At 40.3% G+C, this 18,396-nt stretch overlaps 1 protein-coding gene across 1 annotated transcript in view; it reads left to right on the forward strand.

Annotated features, from left to right (window-relative positions):
- Nucleotides 1–685: 685 nt before the first annotated feature.
- LOC131429943 (protein serrate) overlaps nt 686–18,396 on the forward strand; it is a 128,810-nt gene continuing 111,099 nt past the window's right edge. Inside the window, exon 1 of the mRNA XM_058594483.1 lies at nt 686–2,313. Within this exon, the coding sequence (XP_058450466.1) occupies nt 2,245–2,313 (69 nt within the window). The 5' untranslated portion in view covers nt 686–2,244. The remainder of the gene's footprint in view (nt 2,314–18,396) is intronic.

Here is an 18,396-nt window from a genome sequence, read left to right on the forward strand (position 1 = left end):
TTCCTGTTTCTCAAGGTATTGAAACGAATCAGAAACGAATCGCTGAGAAATGGAATTGTAACAACATGGCATCACTGCATCGAGCCCGCAAAGGATTCCAGGATCCAACAGAACAGAACGGAAAAGGGTGACTCGCCAGAAAGTGCAATTCACACGCTCCAATCCAACCTGAGTTGAACAGCTGAGTGTTCAACGGTATGCCGATTCAAAATGCGAAGAGGACTAGATCACACGAGGCGAGTGACGCACAGTAACGCTCATTCTCCAGGCTCTCACTCTCGTTGATCAACGGGCGTAAATCGCTCTCTTTGGGGGTAACGAGTGAGAAACGAGTACCCCGAGGGCACTCTCGTCGAGTGTTGCAGTAGCAGCAGCCGAGAGTCCTGGCCGGCACATGTGCACTTTCGCCTCTAACCAAACGCAGCAGCTCCCTTCTCAGATTAGTTTGATGTCCGCAAGCGCAGCATAACCAGCTCCGCCCCTTGGCGATCTCAGCAGCACATGGCACTCACTATGCTGATGTTGCTGGTGTCGATGTTAGTGGTGGTGATTGTGGTTGATGGCAAGTGAGCCCCTGAAGGGAGAACCACAAACGGGGCACCACGATGAGCAGAGCTAAAGCCAAAGCCAGAGCCAGCAGCATTGCCGCGGGTCGTTTGGAGAAACAGTTCACGTTTTACCGCTGTTCAGTTTGTATCGCGCAACTTTGAACGCTCTGACGCCAGTGTCGAAGCCAGTGGCTTTAGCAACGATAGTTTCTTCGCGCCCTGTAGATAATTTTGCTGGCGATCCTCGCCTCGATCGTCGTTCGCACTTTAGTGTGGCATATGTGAGTGTGCAGTTTTGGTGACAATCATAGTGATCACCGTCATTCATGGCTTGCTAATTTATTGGATGCCTACCGGCTGTAGGTCGACATTTCGAAGCCGTCTGATTCTGTTTATTTCTCGAATTTCCGCCTGCTTCGATCGGGCCTGCTTCGATTCTACGGTGGGGTCGTGAGAAAATAACCAAGTGAACGAATTAAATTGTTACTTTTATAGCGCCGTCGTGTTCGTGGTACCGTCCGACCACAAACCAGAGAAATAAAAGGCAGGAGCGAAACAGAAAAAAAAATTGCCGTCGGCGATTCGGTGACAGGTGATTGTTTTTTGTCTGAGATTTTCGGATGCTGCAACGTTTTGGTGTGTGGTGAACAGAAGAAGAACCCACGTGCGATTCTCTCAAGTGGTACTTCTGGTAATGAACTAGTGCTAAACCGAAAGTGGTGATTGCGACCGGCACCCGAAAGTGTCCGCGAAGACGACGACGACGACAACCGTAATTGCAGTGTACGGGCGCCGATCGCCAAAGCAAAGCAAAAAAAAAATTAGAGGGGCTAAGAAATAAGAGCAGAAATTTTCAATTCACCAAAAAGGTGAAATAATGAGGATCTGATGAAGGCGCGCGACGTCGCCAAGAAGAGAAAAAAATGATAATCAATTTCAGGCAACTGGCTCATCACCGTCGTCATCGGTGGGCAAGTGACGACAGTCTCTGACAAGTGGCACGATTGCAAGTGATTTGAAGTTTGAAATTTTTCCTTGCCAAAGGAAACGCGGTACGCGGAGAAAAGATATAGAAATAGGGGGAAAACGAGTGCGAAAGGAAGTTGAATAAATTTTGTATTTTGAAGAATGAGAATTCTCAGCGCAGTCTACCGATTGCCAGCAGTCGGTGGTATTTCGGCTCTAGCGGTCCGACCACGGCCAAAAACGGAAGAATATTGACCTGATAGGGAAGAAGCAGTGTATAATGAAAATATTAATCAACGGTCGGTTTAGGGGAAAAAAATAACAAGTGATTAAGAACAAGTGATGAATATCATCTGGTGTGGAACAAACACAATTGGCAGAAGAAAAAGTGGTACCGGACGCAGCGGACCTCAATGCTACCGGATTAAAGACCAGCAGGAGCGGAAGTAGCCGCAGCAGAGAAGTAGCAGCAGCAGCAAAGCAGTGTTCGCGGCAGTCTCTCTCTCCCCAGTCCAGGGTGGTGGGACTTCCGGTTTTTGTGCTTTTGTGCTTTTCTGTCCCTGCTCGATATTGTGCATATTGCCCTTTTAAGAGTGTTTACTACTGTGACCGGTGTTTTGGTCCCCCCCCCATCCCTCTTGTGTGTGTGTGTTGGGGGTTTTAGTGCGCGCGTGAGTGTGTTCGCGGAAGAGTGGAACGCGCGTGTGTGTGTTCGCGACAGACGCTGAAGATGGGCATCATTGGAATGCACATACGGACTGGAGTCGTCGTTATCCTACTAACTACTGTGATCTCATTGGTGAGTTTTTATTATAGGGGAGTAAAACGTAGTTGTATATAGTCATGATTAGTGTTAAGCTGAAGGGAATAAAATGATTGTTCTATTTCTATGTTCACCGAAGGTTATCTGATTCGCATAGCTCACGTATGTTGTTTGAAGGCGTTTGTAATATCGTAATACACGATGGGATAGGGTTCGGAAAATAGTAAGCTATAAAAAAAATATCATAGATCGGAATAATCATATTTTTCCGATATTCTGAAGCAAAATGTGAAAAATTTGTTCATAGCTTTTTTGAATTTTTCAATGAATAAAATCGATCATTGTAGGAAAAAACGAACAGCTTTAGGTTGGGCAATCATAATTCTAAGTAAAATAACAAGTCGTTGGGCTTCACATATAGCTATAATGATGTAACTTTGCCCACGTCTTCAGTATGACAAAGTGTTTTTTTTTGCACGTATGGAGAGATTGATTCAACTTAAGGGTCTAAAGGATGAACAAAAACACAATTTTTACTAGTTTTTTCAGAGCTATTGTTCAAAACAATTAATTAAAATGTTTTGCATAATCCAAAGTATCATTCGAATAACATTTTGCAATTTTTTCGAAAAGAAAGAGGCGAAGAATTATTTTCGAGTACGCATGTTAAAAATCATGATTTGCGATATTCACTGTATTTCAGCGCAGAATTTTCAGATATTAATCAATCAAAGCAACATAGTTATAGTACATGTTTTCTGGACCCCAACACTTTCGATTTTTTTACACGGATAATCATGTCTATCATAAATAATAAGTCATCAATCATTTTGCTCATGAAATTTCATGGTTCATGATTTCATGATTAAAAAATCATGGTACCGGTATCAGATTTTTACCCGGGTAGTTTTAAAATTTCAAATGTATGAAATCAAAACTGCAATTTTTCACGGAAAAAAACCGCCATTTTGCAGCTGTAAAATCTCCCTAGAGTAAAACGAAAAGAAAAACGCAGAGTTTTGGCTATTTTATATGTAGAAAAAGTGTGCGCAAAATTTAAAAATAATTGGTGAAGCAGTTTTCACATTGAATTGCAAGATATCTTTATTGGTCATTTGTTGCTGTTGCTATTTATCTCACGTTAACGGCCAACGTTTCGAAGTTTTATTCCTTCATCTTCAGGGCAACTATAAATTTACATACATAAATTAGTCACAAATTATTTTCACAAGTTACAACATACAGAATTTTACTAACAACGCCTACAACTGTTTTCCGTCAAGTAGGTTGCAATATTAAAAATAACAGATACGGAAACTACTAATTTGCACTGAAAAGTACAAAACGAGATAAACGAACACAATTTTTAATGTTATTTTAATTTGAATTTAACAATGCAAATTAAATTAAATTAGGTAAGATTAAATTAACATTTTTCCTTTGAATTTTGTTATAATAAAACATTTTGAGAATGTTTTGTCAAACTTTCACACTCTAACAGGAATTATTTATAGCATGAAAATGCAAATTATATTCAACACCGAAAGGCATTACTTGTTGAATGTAATTTAAACATAATGGAACGAGAGTGCTGAAAATATCGAAATTCGTCGAAAGTCTGCATTCTTCAGTATGAAAACGAATTCTCAGGTTTAAGTTCACTCGATGATTTCTTGAACCAACGGGCCATGGATCATCATCAGGAGTCCACATTTCGGATTTCTCATAGATGATTCAGAATGATACTTCTCTGGGCAGTATAATTCAGGCAGCCAAAGGCATTTAAATTTTCCATTCCGAGTACCTTAAATAACTGCGTTAAGTTCATTCAAAGAATATTCCCACTACTGACAGAATTCCATGAAAAAAAAGGGTTCAAATTTGTGAAACAAAAAATCATTCTCAGATATGATTTGGAGGTAAGTCCAAATTTGTGTTTCACAAAAAAAACGAGATCAAAGAAAATGTTTAGATAAAGTAGATCTGATTTAGATAATTTAAAAATAAAACTTTTGGAACAATTCGTTCACGAAATGGCTTCTCATGAATCGAATCCAAAGTGATTACGACATTCAAGATGCATGAGACGAAACAACCGCCCAAAATCACCACGAATCTCATTATCTGGCAAGCGATCTATGGATGTGGCTAAGTGATCTAATATTTGAAGACATATAACGTCATCTATTGGTAAATCTGTGAAGATGGATACCTCTAGAGAGGTGCTCCTGAAGTTTCACGAAAGCCAGACACTGTTTTCTGGCGAGATTTGGCATCGGCTCTTACTTGCCGTAAACTGACACCAAAACCATAAATTTGTTCTGTATCTCAAGACGTGAATTTTCCAAAAATGTTACGAAAAATACTGATATATGAAAAAGTAGAAATGAAAATCGTCCAAGGCCTGATTTTGAACATTTAACAATTAAAAAACCAGTTAGGTTATTATTTTTTCTAGTTTCATAATTTCCGGTGCCAAAATTAATAATCATGAAATCATGAAACATTGATATCATGGAAATTTTCAAGGCAAATGAGTTTTCATTCGTGATATCCATCAGTTTGCTCATGAAATCATGAATTATATGGTAAGGATTTTATAAGAGGACATTTTTCATGATTTTTAGTCATGGTACCGGCAATAGATTTTTATCCGTGTTTAGATGGACTAATCATTGTTTCTAACTTTGTTCTCATTAGAGCACTACAAAAAAAAAACCGTTTTTGTATTCGGGGATGGAATCGTCTGTCTGCTGTAAACCGTAAACAGCCAAAATAGACACTCATTGAAATCTCAAAAAATCTTTACCGAGCGAGGAATAGAAGAAAAATTTGATTGGGCCATGCGAAATGACGGCGGGGAGTCTGAACATGTACGAAGTTGTGTTACATCGGACTCATTTTTGTGATGTGTTTCATCACAACCAGAATAGTTCAATTGGCAGAATGATTCTCCCGGATTTGTGAAAGTTGTGGGAATGAGACTCATATTATTTGTGTACTCTTTTTTTGTTGGGTACTGATAAAGGCGACTTATACGTCTCACCAAACGTTATAAATCGAGTAATGTTGAGTGAAAAGTGTGTGATTTTTATATGGAAAAAGGGTTTTTCAAAATATTGATGTTGCAACGAAACCAAAATGTTGAACTAGAATCCCTGAAAGATTGTAGCAAATCGGGTCTGAACGGATTTTTTGACGACTTTTGACGTGAATACGTTTTACTTTACTATGGAGCGCCTTTTCAAAATTCGCTCTGTTGAACAATGGGTAGAACTTAATCGTGAATATCTCGAGTTGTACTAAACGCATCATCTTAATTCTTTTTCCTTGCTATTGGAAATATGATCAGCAATTTGTGATAAAATTTTCAACAGTGTGAGAAAACCATAAATAACTAAAATATTAGGGGGTTTTAAACTTTTGGAAACAATGAGCAAAATTCATCACGCTTGCTTGCCTTTCTCATACCCGCGACGACGGTTTCGAGGTAGTCGGGAAAAGGTAAACCATGGTCCAAAATCGATCATTTGTTAATGTGCTTTGGTCGTCTTGATGAGGAGCTTCCACAAACAACATCAGAAACAACAAATCATTGCTCTCATTCACCTCTCGCAAGGGGGGGCGGCCCGTTTGGCATAAGGCCATTTGGCATAATACCGTTTGGCATAATACCGTTTGGCATAACGCCGTTTGGCATAATGGTTATTTGGCATAACAGTTATTTGGCATAATGCCATTTGTCATAAAAATAATTGGATTCGTAATATTTTAATCTAATGTAAATTTTCGTTTATTTTTCGGTAGAGTGATGTTTTGCAAGGAAAACTCGAACGAAATGTGTGAATTTTATATTCGTTCCGAATATTTCGATTATATTTTATATAAGCAACTCACTTAGTGCTAGCACAATCTTCTGTTCGTCATAGATGATTCAGGGGGCAGCGCCCCCGCAGAAATCACCTCTGTCTAGTTGCGGGCGTTTGCCCGGATTACCCAAAGCTAGGAGCTATCCCTCAGTTAGGTCCGAACGAGCGGCAGCGAGGTCGGACACCAGGTTATTGAAAACGATGAGGCGTAGCCGCATTAGAGCTTACAATATTTCAGTAAATAAAAACAATTTCCATTGAGCAGCATGTTCATCTGTTATGCCAAATGACTGTTATGCCAAATGACCATTATGCCAAATGACCATTATGCCAAATAACCATTATGCCAAATAACTATTATGCCAAACGGCGTTATGTCAAACGGTATTATGCCAAACGACTTTATGCCAAACGTGGTAGCCCCCTCGCAAGTCGTGGCGAGCAGTCGCCGTTCAACCAGCAGCAGCAGAAAAAAACAGAATATCAACAACCGCATTAAGCTTCTGGGTACTGGATCTAGATTCGGGAACTAAGTTTTGGATTGGATTCTAGAACTGAAGTTTTAAAACTGAATTCAGAACCTGGATTTTGGTCCCCTTGAATTCTGATCTCCCTGAGTTCGGAACATTAGGTGCAGGTTTAGAATTTAGTTTCAGATTACAGGTTCTTCCTAATTCGGGATTCTGGAACTGGGTTCTTCACTAGATTTTACCAGATCTAGTTCCATAATTTCTGTTCGGGCTTCAACATCAGAATTCATGTACAAATTTCAGAATATTTTAGATCTGGATTCTGGAACTAAATGTTCGATCTGAGCGCAGAATTTTAGAACAGATTCTGGAACTGGTTTCTTGACAAGATTTTACCACTGCATTTAGTTCCTTAATTTATGGTCGTTATTCATGAACAAATTTCAGGATATGAATTTTAGATCTGGATTCTGGAACTAAATGTTCGATTTGAGTGCCAAATCTGAATTTTAGAACTGACTTCTGAACCAGAACATAATTCCAGAATGTCAGAATTGGGCTCCTAAATTCAGTTTCAGAATTTATTTCCAGAATTCAGAACCTGTAGGCTGGAACTGAACTCGGAACATGGATTCTGGAACTAGATTTTGAAACTGAATTCAGTTCTTTTGTTAAGGTTCGGAATTCAGTTCTAGAATTAAATTCGGAAAATAAGATCAGTTGCATAATTCTAGAACTGAATTCATGACTTGAATTCTTGATCTAGGTTCAGAACTTGAATTTTGAAACTGAAGACTGAGCTAAATTTTAAGTTCAGTTCTTGAATCCAGTTCCAGAATTCAGCTCGGGTCCAGAATTTAAGTTCTAGTGTAGACAAATAAAAGATGACAAAAAGTACTCAACAGTTGTAAACATCGAATAAATTCCACAAATCGGTTCTTTTTAGAACCTTTACAATATTCCCAAAGGATTATGCGAAGTTTACCTTTACTGAGTATCAAAATCTATAAAAAAACTGAATTTGCTCCGCGTTATTTAATTGTATGGCAGAATATGTCTGTCGTGAACAAGTAGAAAGCAGTCAAATTTGTAAAGTTCACACAATTCACTGATACAATATACTCGGAAGTTCGAAATCAGCTTGTCAGTTTTGTTCGTATTCACCTACTCCAGTTATGTCTTTGACATTACCCTCCCGATTTTTTTGTTGCGAGCATCAATAAAATTCTTGCAATGCATATTTGAGTTTCCTCTTTAGATGCAACAATATGAAATCTCTGAGCTACATGATAAAGGGCATATTTCTGTCGTGTTAATTTTTCGCCTTATCATGAAATATTAGTTAATCATGGAAGTAACCTTTTGGGTTCTTTGTAACAATAGAAGAATCAATAGCCTGCCCTGAATGTAATACCAAGACTGTTGTTTTTTTTAATGATCTTGTATTTGAGTTGAGAAACCAAGCGAGAGTGGAAATAACGATACAAAGGCCCTTTTTTTAGATTGAGATTCGAACATATGAAAACTGGCTTGTAAGTAAAACGCTTTATGCATCGAACCATCGAGCCAGATTTCAGAACCACGTAAAAAATCCCTAAATAGATGGACGAAACACGGATTGAAGAAACGAAATAGAGTTTGTATATCATTCTTTCTGCACAAATGACTTTTCTTTTATTTTTTAATTACAGCAGATTGAATTAAATTGTCGGAAATTGTTAATTTTACAGGTGACAAAATTCTACAAACTTAAATTGTCAAATGACGTAATATTCCATTCGTACAGAGTTTTACAGGCTCCGAGTGTAATTTGCAATCGACTACGAAGTGACACTGTACTGATTTTTATGTATCAATTTGATTAGGCAGCTATGTGCTTCCGTAGCTCAGTCGATTAAATGGCGTGCTTTGTGATCCAAGGTTTTTCGGTTCAAGTCGCGCTGTAGTGTTTTACTTTATTCGATTTCAAGCCATGTAATTTTCAAATCACTCAATTTAACATTGAATATAAATTTGTGTGGAATACGACTCACGACGTCACTTTTTACCATGAATTGCTACTTTCCATCCACGCACAAGCTCTAATTACATTGCAAATGTTTAAATTTCGAACTTATCGTTAGCCTGTATGGGGTGCTCAGGGATAATAATTGGAACCGTTAAATGGAACCTTCTACCGATGCCCCTACATCGAGAGCCACCAGCCAGCACCAGTAGCACTAATTTAGAGTACTTTCGAACCGAAATAATGGACTTATCGCGTGAGGCTTGCACCAAAGTCCCGGGCAAAGCACACACACGGAAAAAAACGCACAGCCTACTTGATCCGACCGGCTTGAGAGATACCCGAAGCGACACAATCGACATTCCCAAGCCACAGAGCCTACTGCGAGCTGCGCATTCGGTATATTCGGTAGCTCTGGGAACGCATGTGAAACAAACTGAGTCCCATAAATATGCGATTGTGCGAACAAAAGAGAACAAACCGAACAGAAGACAACAGCAACAACAACGGCGAAAAAACGACCCGGAGGCCTGTGATTTCAACGGGAGACAGCGTCACTCAGCGACGAACCTCCTCTGGTTGAATCTTTTATTTTGATTTTCCGAAGTACGCTTTACAAAAAAATAAAAAAAAGACGATGATTGTGAAAATATGATTGGATGCTTTTAACTAACACCAACTCCCCGTTTCCACCGGGTCGGGCCGGGCCGGGCCGGACCGGGAGCGAAGCCGCACGGCACCCGAAGATGACTTGATTTGAATATCAATGAAGTGTGAGAGTGATTTTCTTTTGCCATCAACGAAGCGAATAATCGCAAATTGTTTTTTTTTTTGTTTTTTGTTTGTTAGTGCGCTCCCTTCTGCGCGACTGCGACCGAAAAGCGCATTTTCAGGAATGCCGGCTCTAACTGGAAAGGCAGGCAAACGGAAAAAAAATTCGAACGTATGAATGAATGGTTGAATGTTTCCGTGCGTAATGAGAGAGTGCTTCGTAATGAGGGGGGCCTAACAGCAGCAGCAGCAGTTTTTTTTTGTTTCATTTCGTTTCGGTTTTTCGATGCTGATGGGTTCAATTGTTTGGTGAATGGTAAGTGAGCGGCCCTCGATGTTAGTGCTTTCGCAGGCTCTCTAAGTGAGCTGCATATATGGTTGGCGAGGCAATAACAGGCAAAAAAAAAGTAACATCGAAGCAGGCGGCGGGCCACGCCACCGATGCAACCCTTTCTTTTATAGCGAGCAGCACTCGTTAGTGCGCCCATTTAGGAGATTGTTAGTAATTTCAGACATTAGGCTTTTTTTAGGTCTTTTTTCAGATGTTAGCTATGCGCATGGTGGGTGGATTAGAAGAGAAAGGTGGCTACAACTTGATGGGCTATTAAAACCGCTTAAAAGATGGGTTGATTATAGACACCTTAAGCGGGCGATAATTGATTAGTAGAGGTATCAGGTAACGGCAGACCTGTCTCTGTCTATTCAATCGTCCCCCTTCCCGCTCGACAATGGGACCGCCGCTGGTAATCGCAGCACGCGACTGCCAAACAAAGCGACTGCCAATTCATATAACGGTTGCCATGGCTGCTGGCTCAATAATCGTTGCGCTCTGCTAGGTTGAAAGTCAACGAAACAAATTTCGATAGCGAAGAATGTTCGGTAGTGGCAAGGCCTACTGTGCCTCACCCGCTCACTCATTCAACTGCCCAGGGGCCAATGGATTTGTATTCCATTATTTTTTAATGAAATCAAAGCCAAAATTACCAAATTATGAATCCGACAAAAGCCGCCGAATGGTAGCGGAAAGAGGAAGTCGCAACACATACAACTACCATTACCAGAACAAAAATACCAGTTATTGAAAATTGGTGAAACAAAATCCCACGGAGTTGGTTAGATTCTCAAGCCCAAACGACGAGGCGAGAGTGCTCTCGGGAACGCCGCGCCGTGAACCAGTGTGTGCTCATATAAAAATGATTTCATTAAAAAATCCTACAAAAAGACGGGCTCGGTCAGTCGATCGGTCGGTCGGTCGGTCGGAAAAAGATGTTGAATCACTACGTGCGCGATCGACCTAACTCCCCACACACCGACACCAAAAAAAAACTCACCCAAATCAATCTCACCTTCCTGCCTCGGTGCTCCAGCTCCGACCTCCCAAAAAAAAACCCATCTTGCACACTTCCACATGGACCGAAAACCGAGAATCCAAGTCCAAACAAAAAAACTCAGCTCCGGCAGACAGCACACATCGAGAAAAAAAAATCTCCCCCTTTCTACCTTTAATTTTATCTTAATTAGAATCTTCGTTTTTTTTGGGCCCTCTTTCGTTGGATCGTTTTCGATTTTTCTTATCTCGGGCCCGTTTGGTTTCGAAACAACCCGAAAGACAACACACAGTCAGTCGTTTTTGTGTTTGTTTGTGTGTTGCACGCAGAATTGTTGCATATCGATCTATCCGGTTTATCTTTCGGGGAACCAAGGTTTGGCCGAATTGAAAATTCCAAATCGCAGCATTCCGTGAAAACCCGACAGTGTCCACCACAGCAACCGAAAACGCGCCGGTGTCAGTGACCATAGCAACGGTAGTAAACAAAGAAGACCAAAAAAAAAAAACAAATCCAAAACACTCAGTCTTCTGCAACCGAACCGAAGATCGCGAAAAATTAATCCAGTTAAAATTGATGGCAGATTGAAATGGAAACTCATTAAAGAGTGGCTCTGGCCGTTGTTGCCGCTGCTGCTGTTGCCGTCGATTCTCGGTGTGGCTCGTAAAATGCGGGAGTTTATGAAGATTGCAGGCAATCTCCCAGTCGCCGTTGCAACCCTGCTGGGTCCCTTCCCGGCCGGGGATTATAGCGGCGGATGACGTCCCCCGTTCGACCGATCGAAGTGACCTAATTTTCCGGGGGGTGCTGACTGGGCGCAGTAGGCTGGGAATTTCGAATAAGATAAAACCAAATCAGCACTTTTTCCTCGATTTTTTTTTGCTTGGTTTTATTCGGGGTGGTATTGCGCGAACCGCGCAACTTGCATTACCGAGCAGCGCGCCTTTTATGTGCGATTTTATGCAATTGCCGCGCTGAATGCTCTGATTTTTATTTTCGTCATTTCGATTGTTATTTTGACTTTATTTTTTCGGTTTTTTGGAACGGGCCTCAAATGGCGGGGCTTTCACTCGCGGGGACCGTGATTGAGTCATTTCGAAACGAGTGTGGATTTTACGGTGCACTTCAAAAACAGTGTAGGTCCAGTTATTTTCGCTGCAGGGGGGGGGGGGGGGGGGGTGAGGTGCTGCGCACTCAAAACGGCCTCCGAAATGTGGTCATTAAGTTCGACCATGGCAATTGGTAAATGAATTGGAGCGGCTCGAACGGTTCGGTGAAGGTATCCTGGACGGTACGGTTTTTTTTAATTTTTATCAAAATTGGAACCGGTGAAGTTTTGAAAGCTCGATAATTTATTGCACTGATTAAGTCGCCGAACATAATGTAGCGCGCTGAAAATGTAAAGCCAAATAATTACGCTGTCCGGCTACTTACTCGGCCCCAGAAGAACAAAAAAAAACAAACATTTCATTTTCAGTTCAGTAGATCCATCGACATCGACCGGAATTGTCAACTTGACGACAAAATTTAGCCTACCCGACAAGTTATTTACCTGGTTTTATGGCATAATCAACCACAAGTGGTGATTTACAACACAATGACAAGAAATTAACCTGTTCGGTTTCGGAACAATGAAATCGATCGATCATGAAAAATTTATTATTCATAAAAATGTGCTTTCAATTATCTTTGAATAAATCAATAACATTAGGAGTCTGTTTCTGAGAAAATTAGAGGTCTTTATAATTTTCTAACACAATTGGCAAGTTGCGTTCTGGTTTTCGCATGTTACAATCATAGAAGCATTCGCAGTAGTTGAGCATGTAGAATAAAAACATTCTCATTCATCTATTGCTGTTGTTATGCTGTTTACGCATACATTCTTATAAAAGGGTTATGACACTAATAGGAAAAATTGCATTTTATAACAAATTATAGAAAAAGAAGTCTGCCTAGGTCTGGTTATAAAAAAAATCGCGCCTATTTGGTATTGAGTTCAACAGGGCGAGACAATTTTGCATCTATTTTAATGAGTTTTAGCTAGTTATTTGATAGTAATCAATTACAATGGAGCCCCTACCAATTGAACCAAAGCTAGTAAAAGTCATACAATCGAGGTATCAGGAATCTTGTTGACTATGCTGGATATTTTCTTTTCTGGAGAAATTTCTTATTGGTCAAATGGCTTCCAAAGATTCGGTTTTCGACAGAACGACTTTCGGCGAAATGGTTCACGGTAAAATGGCTTACAGCTAAACCATTTTCGATTTTCGATGAAACGAAAGTTTCGGCAAAATGGTTCACGATAAAACTGCCTTCAGTGCAACCATTTTTGGCGAAACGGTTTTTAATAAAATGGCTTAGTAAAACGACTTCTAGTTAAATTTATTTCTTTCGACTAAAATGGCTTACGATAAAACGACTTTTGTCGAGATGACTTCTAGCAAAATGGCTTACGAAGGAATGACCTTCGAAAACAGAAATTTTTCAATAAAACTTTCGGTAAAATGGCTTACGATGAAATGTCATTCGACGACGGAATTTTCGGCAAAATGGCTCACGATAAAATGACTTTTGACAAAACCATTTTCGGCGAAACGGTTTTTGATCAAAGGACTTTGGGTAGAGTGACATTTAGATAGATTTCTTTCGGTCAAATGGCTTACGATAAAACGACTTTTGGTGAGACAACTTTTGGCATAGTGGTTTACGAAGGAATGACCTTCGACAACGGAACTTTTGGCAAAAAGATTTTCGGCACACGGTTTTTGATCAAACGTGGACTTCAAGTAAAGCGACTTTTAGTTAAATCCTTTCGGTAAAATAGTTTACGATAAAACGACTTTTGCTGAGACGACTTCCGGCAAAATGGCTTACGAAGGCATGACCTTCGACAACGGAACTTTCGTCAAAATGGCTAACGATAAAACGACTTTTGGCAAAACCATTTTCGGCGAAACGATTTTTGATAAAAGGACTTTGAGTAACGCGACTTTCAGATGAACTTCTTTCGGTAAAATGACTTACAATAAAACGACTTTTGCCGAGACGACTTTCGGCAAAATGGATTACGAAGGAATGACCTTCGACAACGGAATTTTCGGCAAAATGGCTCACGATAAAATGACTTTTGACAAAACCTTTTAAGGCGAAACGGATTCTGATCAAAGGACTTTGAGTAAATCGACTTTTAGATAGACTTCTTTCGGTCAAGTAGCTTACGATAAAACGACTTTTTCTAAGACAAACTTCGGTAAAGTGGCTTATGAAGGAATGGCCTTCGATAACGGAACTTTCGGTAAATTGGCTCACGATAAAACGACTTTTGGCAAAAACATTTACGGCACACGGTTTTTAACAAACTTGGACTTTAAGTGAGGCTTTTAGATGGCTTTTAGATGAATTTCATTCGATAAAAAACTAAAACAATAGAACGACTTTTGCCGAGACAGCTTTCGGTAAAATGGCTTAAGAAGAAATGGCTTTCAACAACAGAAATTTCGTAGAAACGAATTCTAAAGCAACAGTTTTCGATAAAATAGATTACGAGAAAGCTTCCGATGAAACGGTTTTTGGCAAAAGATTTTTCGGGTTTCGAATTTTTATACGTTTTGTGGTGAAATCACTTTCGGCGAAACAGCTTCTACCGAGACGACTTTCGGCATAATGGCTTATGATGAAATGGCCTTAGACAACGGAACTTTCGGAAAAATCGCTCACGATAAAATGACTTTTGACAAAACCATTTTCGACAAAACGGTTTTTGATAAAAGGACTTTGAGTAACGCGACTTCTAGATAAACTTCTTTTGATAAAATGGCTTTCTATACAACAACTTTTGCTGAGACAACTTTGGGCAAAATTACTTACAGCTGAACCATTTTCGATTTTCGATGAAACGGAACATTCGACATACGATAAAACGACTTTTTCCGAGACGACTTCTGGCAAAATGGCTTATGGAAGAATGGCCTTAGACAACGGAATTTTCGGCAAAATGGCTCACGACTAAAAGGCTTTTGGCAAAAACATTTTCGGCACACGATTTTTGATTAAAATTGGACTTTAAGTAAAGCATTTTATCGAATGTTCCGTTTCATCGAACATTTAAATAAATTTCTTTCGGTAAAATGGCGCTCAATAAAACGAATTTCGCAGAGACGACTGGTTTTCGGGGAAACGATTCTCGGCGAAATGCCCCACGGCGAAACGGCTTCCTGTGGAGCGACTTTCTGCAAAACAGTTTATGATGAGCTTGAATAAACGGGCGCTGGAAACCGTCTAAATATTTTGTTTCATACAAATTTTTATTAGGTTTTTTTCGCGTACAAGCTTTACGTGGTAGATTTAGCCATTTTTTTATTGGTTAAACAATTTTTTTTATTGGATGTCGTTGTTATTCTTTCTTTTTTATCCAGATCTAATAGAATTTTTGTCCAGATCTAGCTGGAATCAGTAGCGAAAAATAGATTCTTGACCAACAAATATTGAATTTAGAAGAAATTTTCCCGCGCTTTACTCAGACATTTAAGTAAATATGGTGAAAACTGATTAAATATTCACTATTCAAAGTATTGTCCACCGGAAACTACAACTTTAATTGAGGAGGGAACTCTTTGAAACGCTGAAAAATTGGTCCATTTTAAATGTTTTGTTTAGAAACAAACTTGTCGATGCCAAACAGTTTATACTGAACTGTTAAACCATTTTGCAGTTCAGCATAAACCACTAAGCAGTCTTCGATTTGCCAGTGTATAACAAGAAAATTCCGTTTGGTATGTCCGTTGATGTAGGTTTAAGGATAAGAAAAATGATCGAATGAAGAAAACAAGATGGCGGACATTGCGACTCAGGGAAGGAATCGTGTTAATTTTTTGATTTCCTCAACTAAAGTAATAGTATTTGTATCGAGTGCTTTTATTCGAACTGAAACTAGAAGAGGAAAAAGGGATCTCGATAAACCATTAAAGACCAATCCATTAAAGAAATTCTTTTGAAGAATTTCTACTCTCCAAGCGAAGATACAAGAGACATCGAAGATGCTATGGATGGATCTATTGAACGGTAATTAGTTTGCAACTGATGGAGTACTTTCGATGTCAGATAAACGGTTCTTTCCATTTATTAACCGCAACAAAAGCTTGGCAATACCCGAATCCTTCGCCCTGTACATATCAGCAGATATATTACAATCAACTCAGCTCAGACAATACAATGCGTATCTCCGACGCATAGTCCACCATTCGAAGATTTTGATACGGATCCATGGAATATTATAGTTGGTTCAGTACGAAAACTCGGCGATAACGAGTTTCTATTCAAGACTGATTTAAGATGACGGTGTAAAATTACGAGCGTTTTCAAGGTTTTCTGGAAAATTTTCAAGCTGATGGAAGCTGACTGTATTTCTCATTCACATACTCCTGCAGAATCAGTTTTCCCTAACAACTGTCCGCCCGAACGTCGATTCCCCGTTTCACCGAAGCCTCATCCAATTCACGGCCAAGCGCAACGGCCGTCAGGTCAAAGTCCCACTACGCGATCCGGATTGTCTGACCCACGGGGTTTTGTGTTGTGTGCGGCATGCGCGCGCGTAGCACGGAGGATGATGCAGATAAAAAATAAAAAAACGTATTTTCTCAGGGTCCATCGAGAGACAGAGAGAGACCTGGATAAATCTAACCCCGGATCACCCCGGAACAGTTAACAACAGCCTAGTGACTCGGTGTGTTCGTCGTTTTTTTCTTCCCCGAACCGACCGGGCCACGGAGAAGTGAAACCGGCTTCACGAATGCGCTCGCGCGATCGCTCTCTATTTCGCAACGATGTTGATGGCGATGATGATGGAGTTTCAGAATCGAGTAAAATACATACGTTAGGGAAATTGGCTGATGCTAAATTCCTGCGCCGATCCGCGGCGACGGCGGCGGATCAGCAATTTACGACCCACGGCTAGCGGCAGAATTATCCACCTGCTGTTGGATATGCGATTATTTTTATTATTGGTGGCAAAGCGCAACAATGTTTCCTCTAAGAATCTCCCACGTCTCGTGTTTTCTCTTTGCCGTCAATGGAAGCTAATAAATCATAAAAATCCGTGCGTCGCTTACTATGATTGCGTTCGTCGTTGTTATTATTTTCGTCGTTCAAGCAGATGTCGATCGTTGTTCTAGGCAACGTTTATCGCCCTCTGCATATGTATTGTGTTACCACACAAGCGCGAGCGATAGAGAGAGAGGGTGGAAATTGCAAAATGTGTATGATTAAACCCAATTTGTCAGCTGACCCATGCAGCAAAACGGGAACCGACTTGACCCGGTCGTCGCCTGCTCTGTGTCTGTGCCGGAGTCCCTAACTGCAAAGCATAAGCGTTTATCACATCGTTTCCTGTTTTAAATTAATTTATTTTTATTTACAATGAAACGTCTGTGGCGAAACGATTATCACAGCAAGTTGGTGCCGGTTGCTCCCAGGGGCCGATAAGATGGCAGCAACAGCTGATTTGAGGTTTACTCAGATAATCTGTACAATTTATTATCCGTTCGGTGAGTTTTCCTACGTTGGTTGGGATAAAGTAGAAGCGACTTTCTTCGAAAGGTTATCGATCGGGACTGGGAAAGGTGAACCGCAGCTTCGTTGGGAAACTGCAAAACTGGCGCACATCTACTTTGCATATCAGCACTGCGCTGCAATCTTTCCGATCATCATCATCATCATCATCATCTTCTACTTCTTCTCGAATACACAAAAAAAGAAAAACTACCGGCTTATCCAATCTGCTTGCTTCGATCATCCACCCACTCACGCAAAGCCTACTTAGCATATCTTTTCGATAGCAATGCATCAACCCCACGGTTTGAGTCAACGATGTCGCCATGGCGGAATTTTTCTGATGACACTCAATTCGGCTCTACGGCAGTCGCGCGGGAGAGCAAAACCAAAACCAAAAACAAGTCGACTGGGGAGTGTCTCCTCGTAGCTAAATTGTATCTAATTAAATGAAATTTTATATCTTAATAACAATCGCTGCCGGTGTCACAGTCGTCGTCACTTCCTCCAGCTCCAACACCGCTGCTGAACCATCTCGAGAGAGAGATCGAAATTTGAATAAGAATGACGAGGCGAGAATGAGCTGCGAAAGATGAGCTCAGTCTGTTTCGGAAGGTGTCACATAGATGGTGACAACTTCGACAGCTACTAAAGTGTGACCGGCCGGACGGAAGAGTGTTTCCTACCTTCCTGCCCTTCAACTGTTTCCAATAGCTTTTACAAATTCCGGTAGTTGGGAGACAGTGGCTCAAACAAAAGATATATGCCACAGAAGCGAGTCATTTAACCGAATGTCGTTTTACCGAAGTTTGTTTTGCAATGGACCGTTTCGCCAAATGAGTCATTTCAGCAATTAAAACTGCCTAATAATATTTTTTTTAGAGGCACTACTGATGATAAGAGGAAGAATCTCATCTCAGAAGTTGCCCGATCAAGTAAAGCAACCGCACTTGTATTAATTTTGTCTCTCTCGTACGGCCTCATATCGCAGGCATCATTTACAATTATACATTTCATACACATCGCAACATTTTTCTTTTTATTACATATCAATTTATCTTTCTGATGAATAATTTGCTTGAAGCTTGTCCCAAAAGTATTTTAAAACTGTTTTGTGCTTTTAGTGT

This window comes from Malaya genurostris, chromosome 1, assembly GCF_030247185.1.
Source record: "Malaya genurostris strain Urasoe2022 chromosome 1, Malgen_1.1, whole genome shotgun sequence".
Lineage (NCBI taxonomy): Eukaryota > Metazoa > Arthropoda > Insecta > Diptera > Culicidae > Malaya > Malaya genurostris.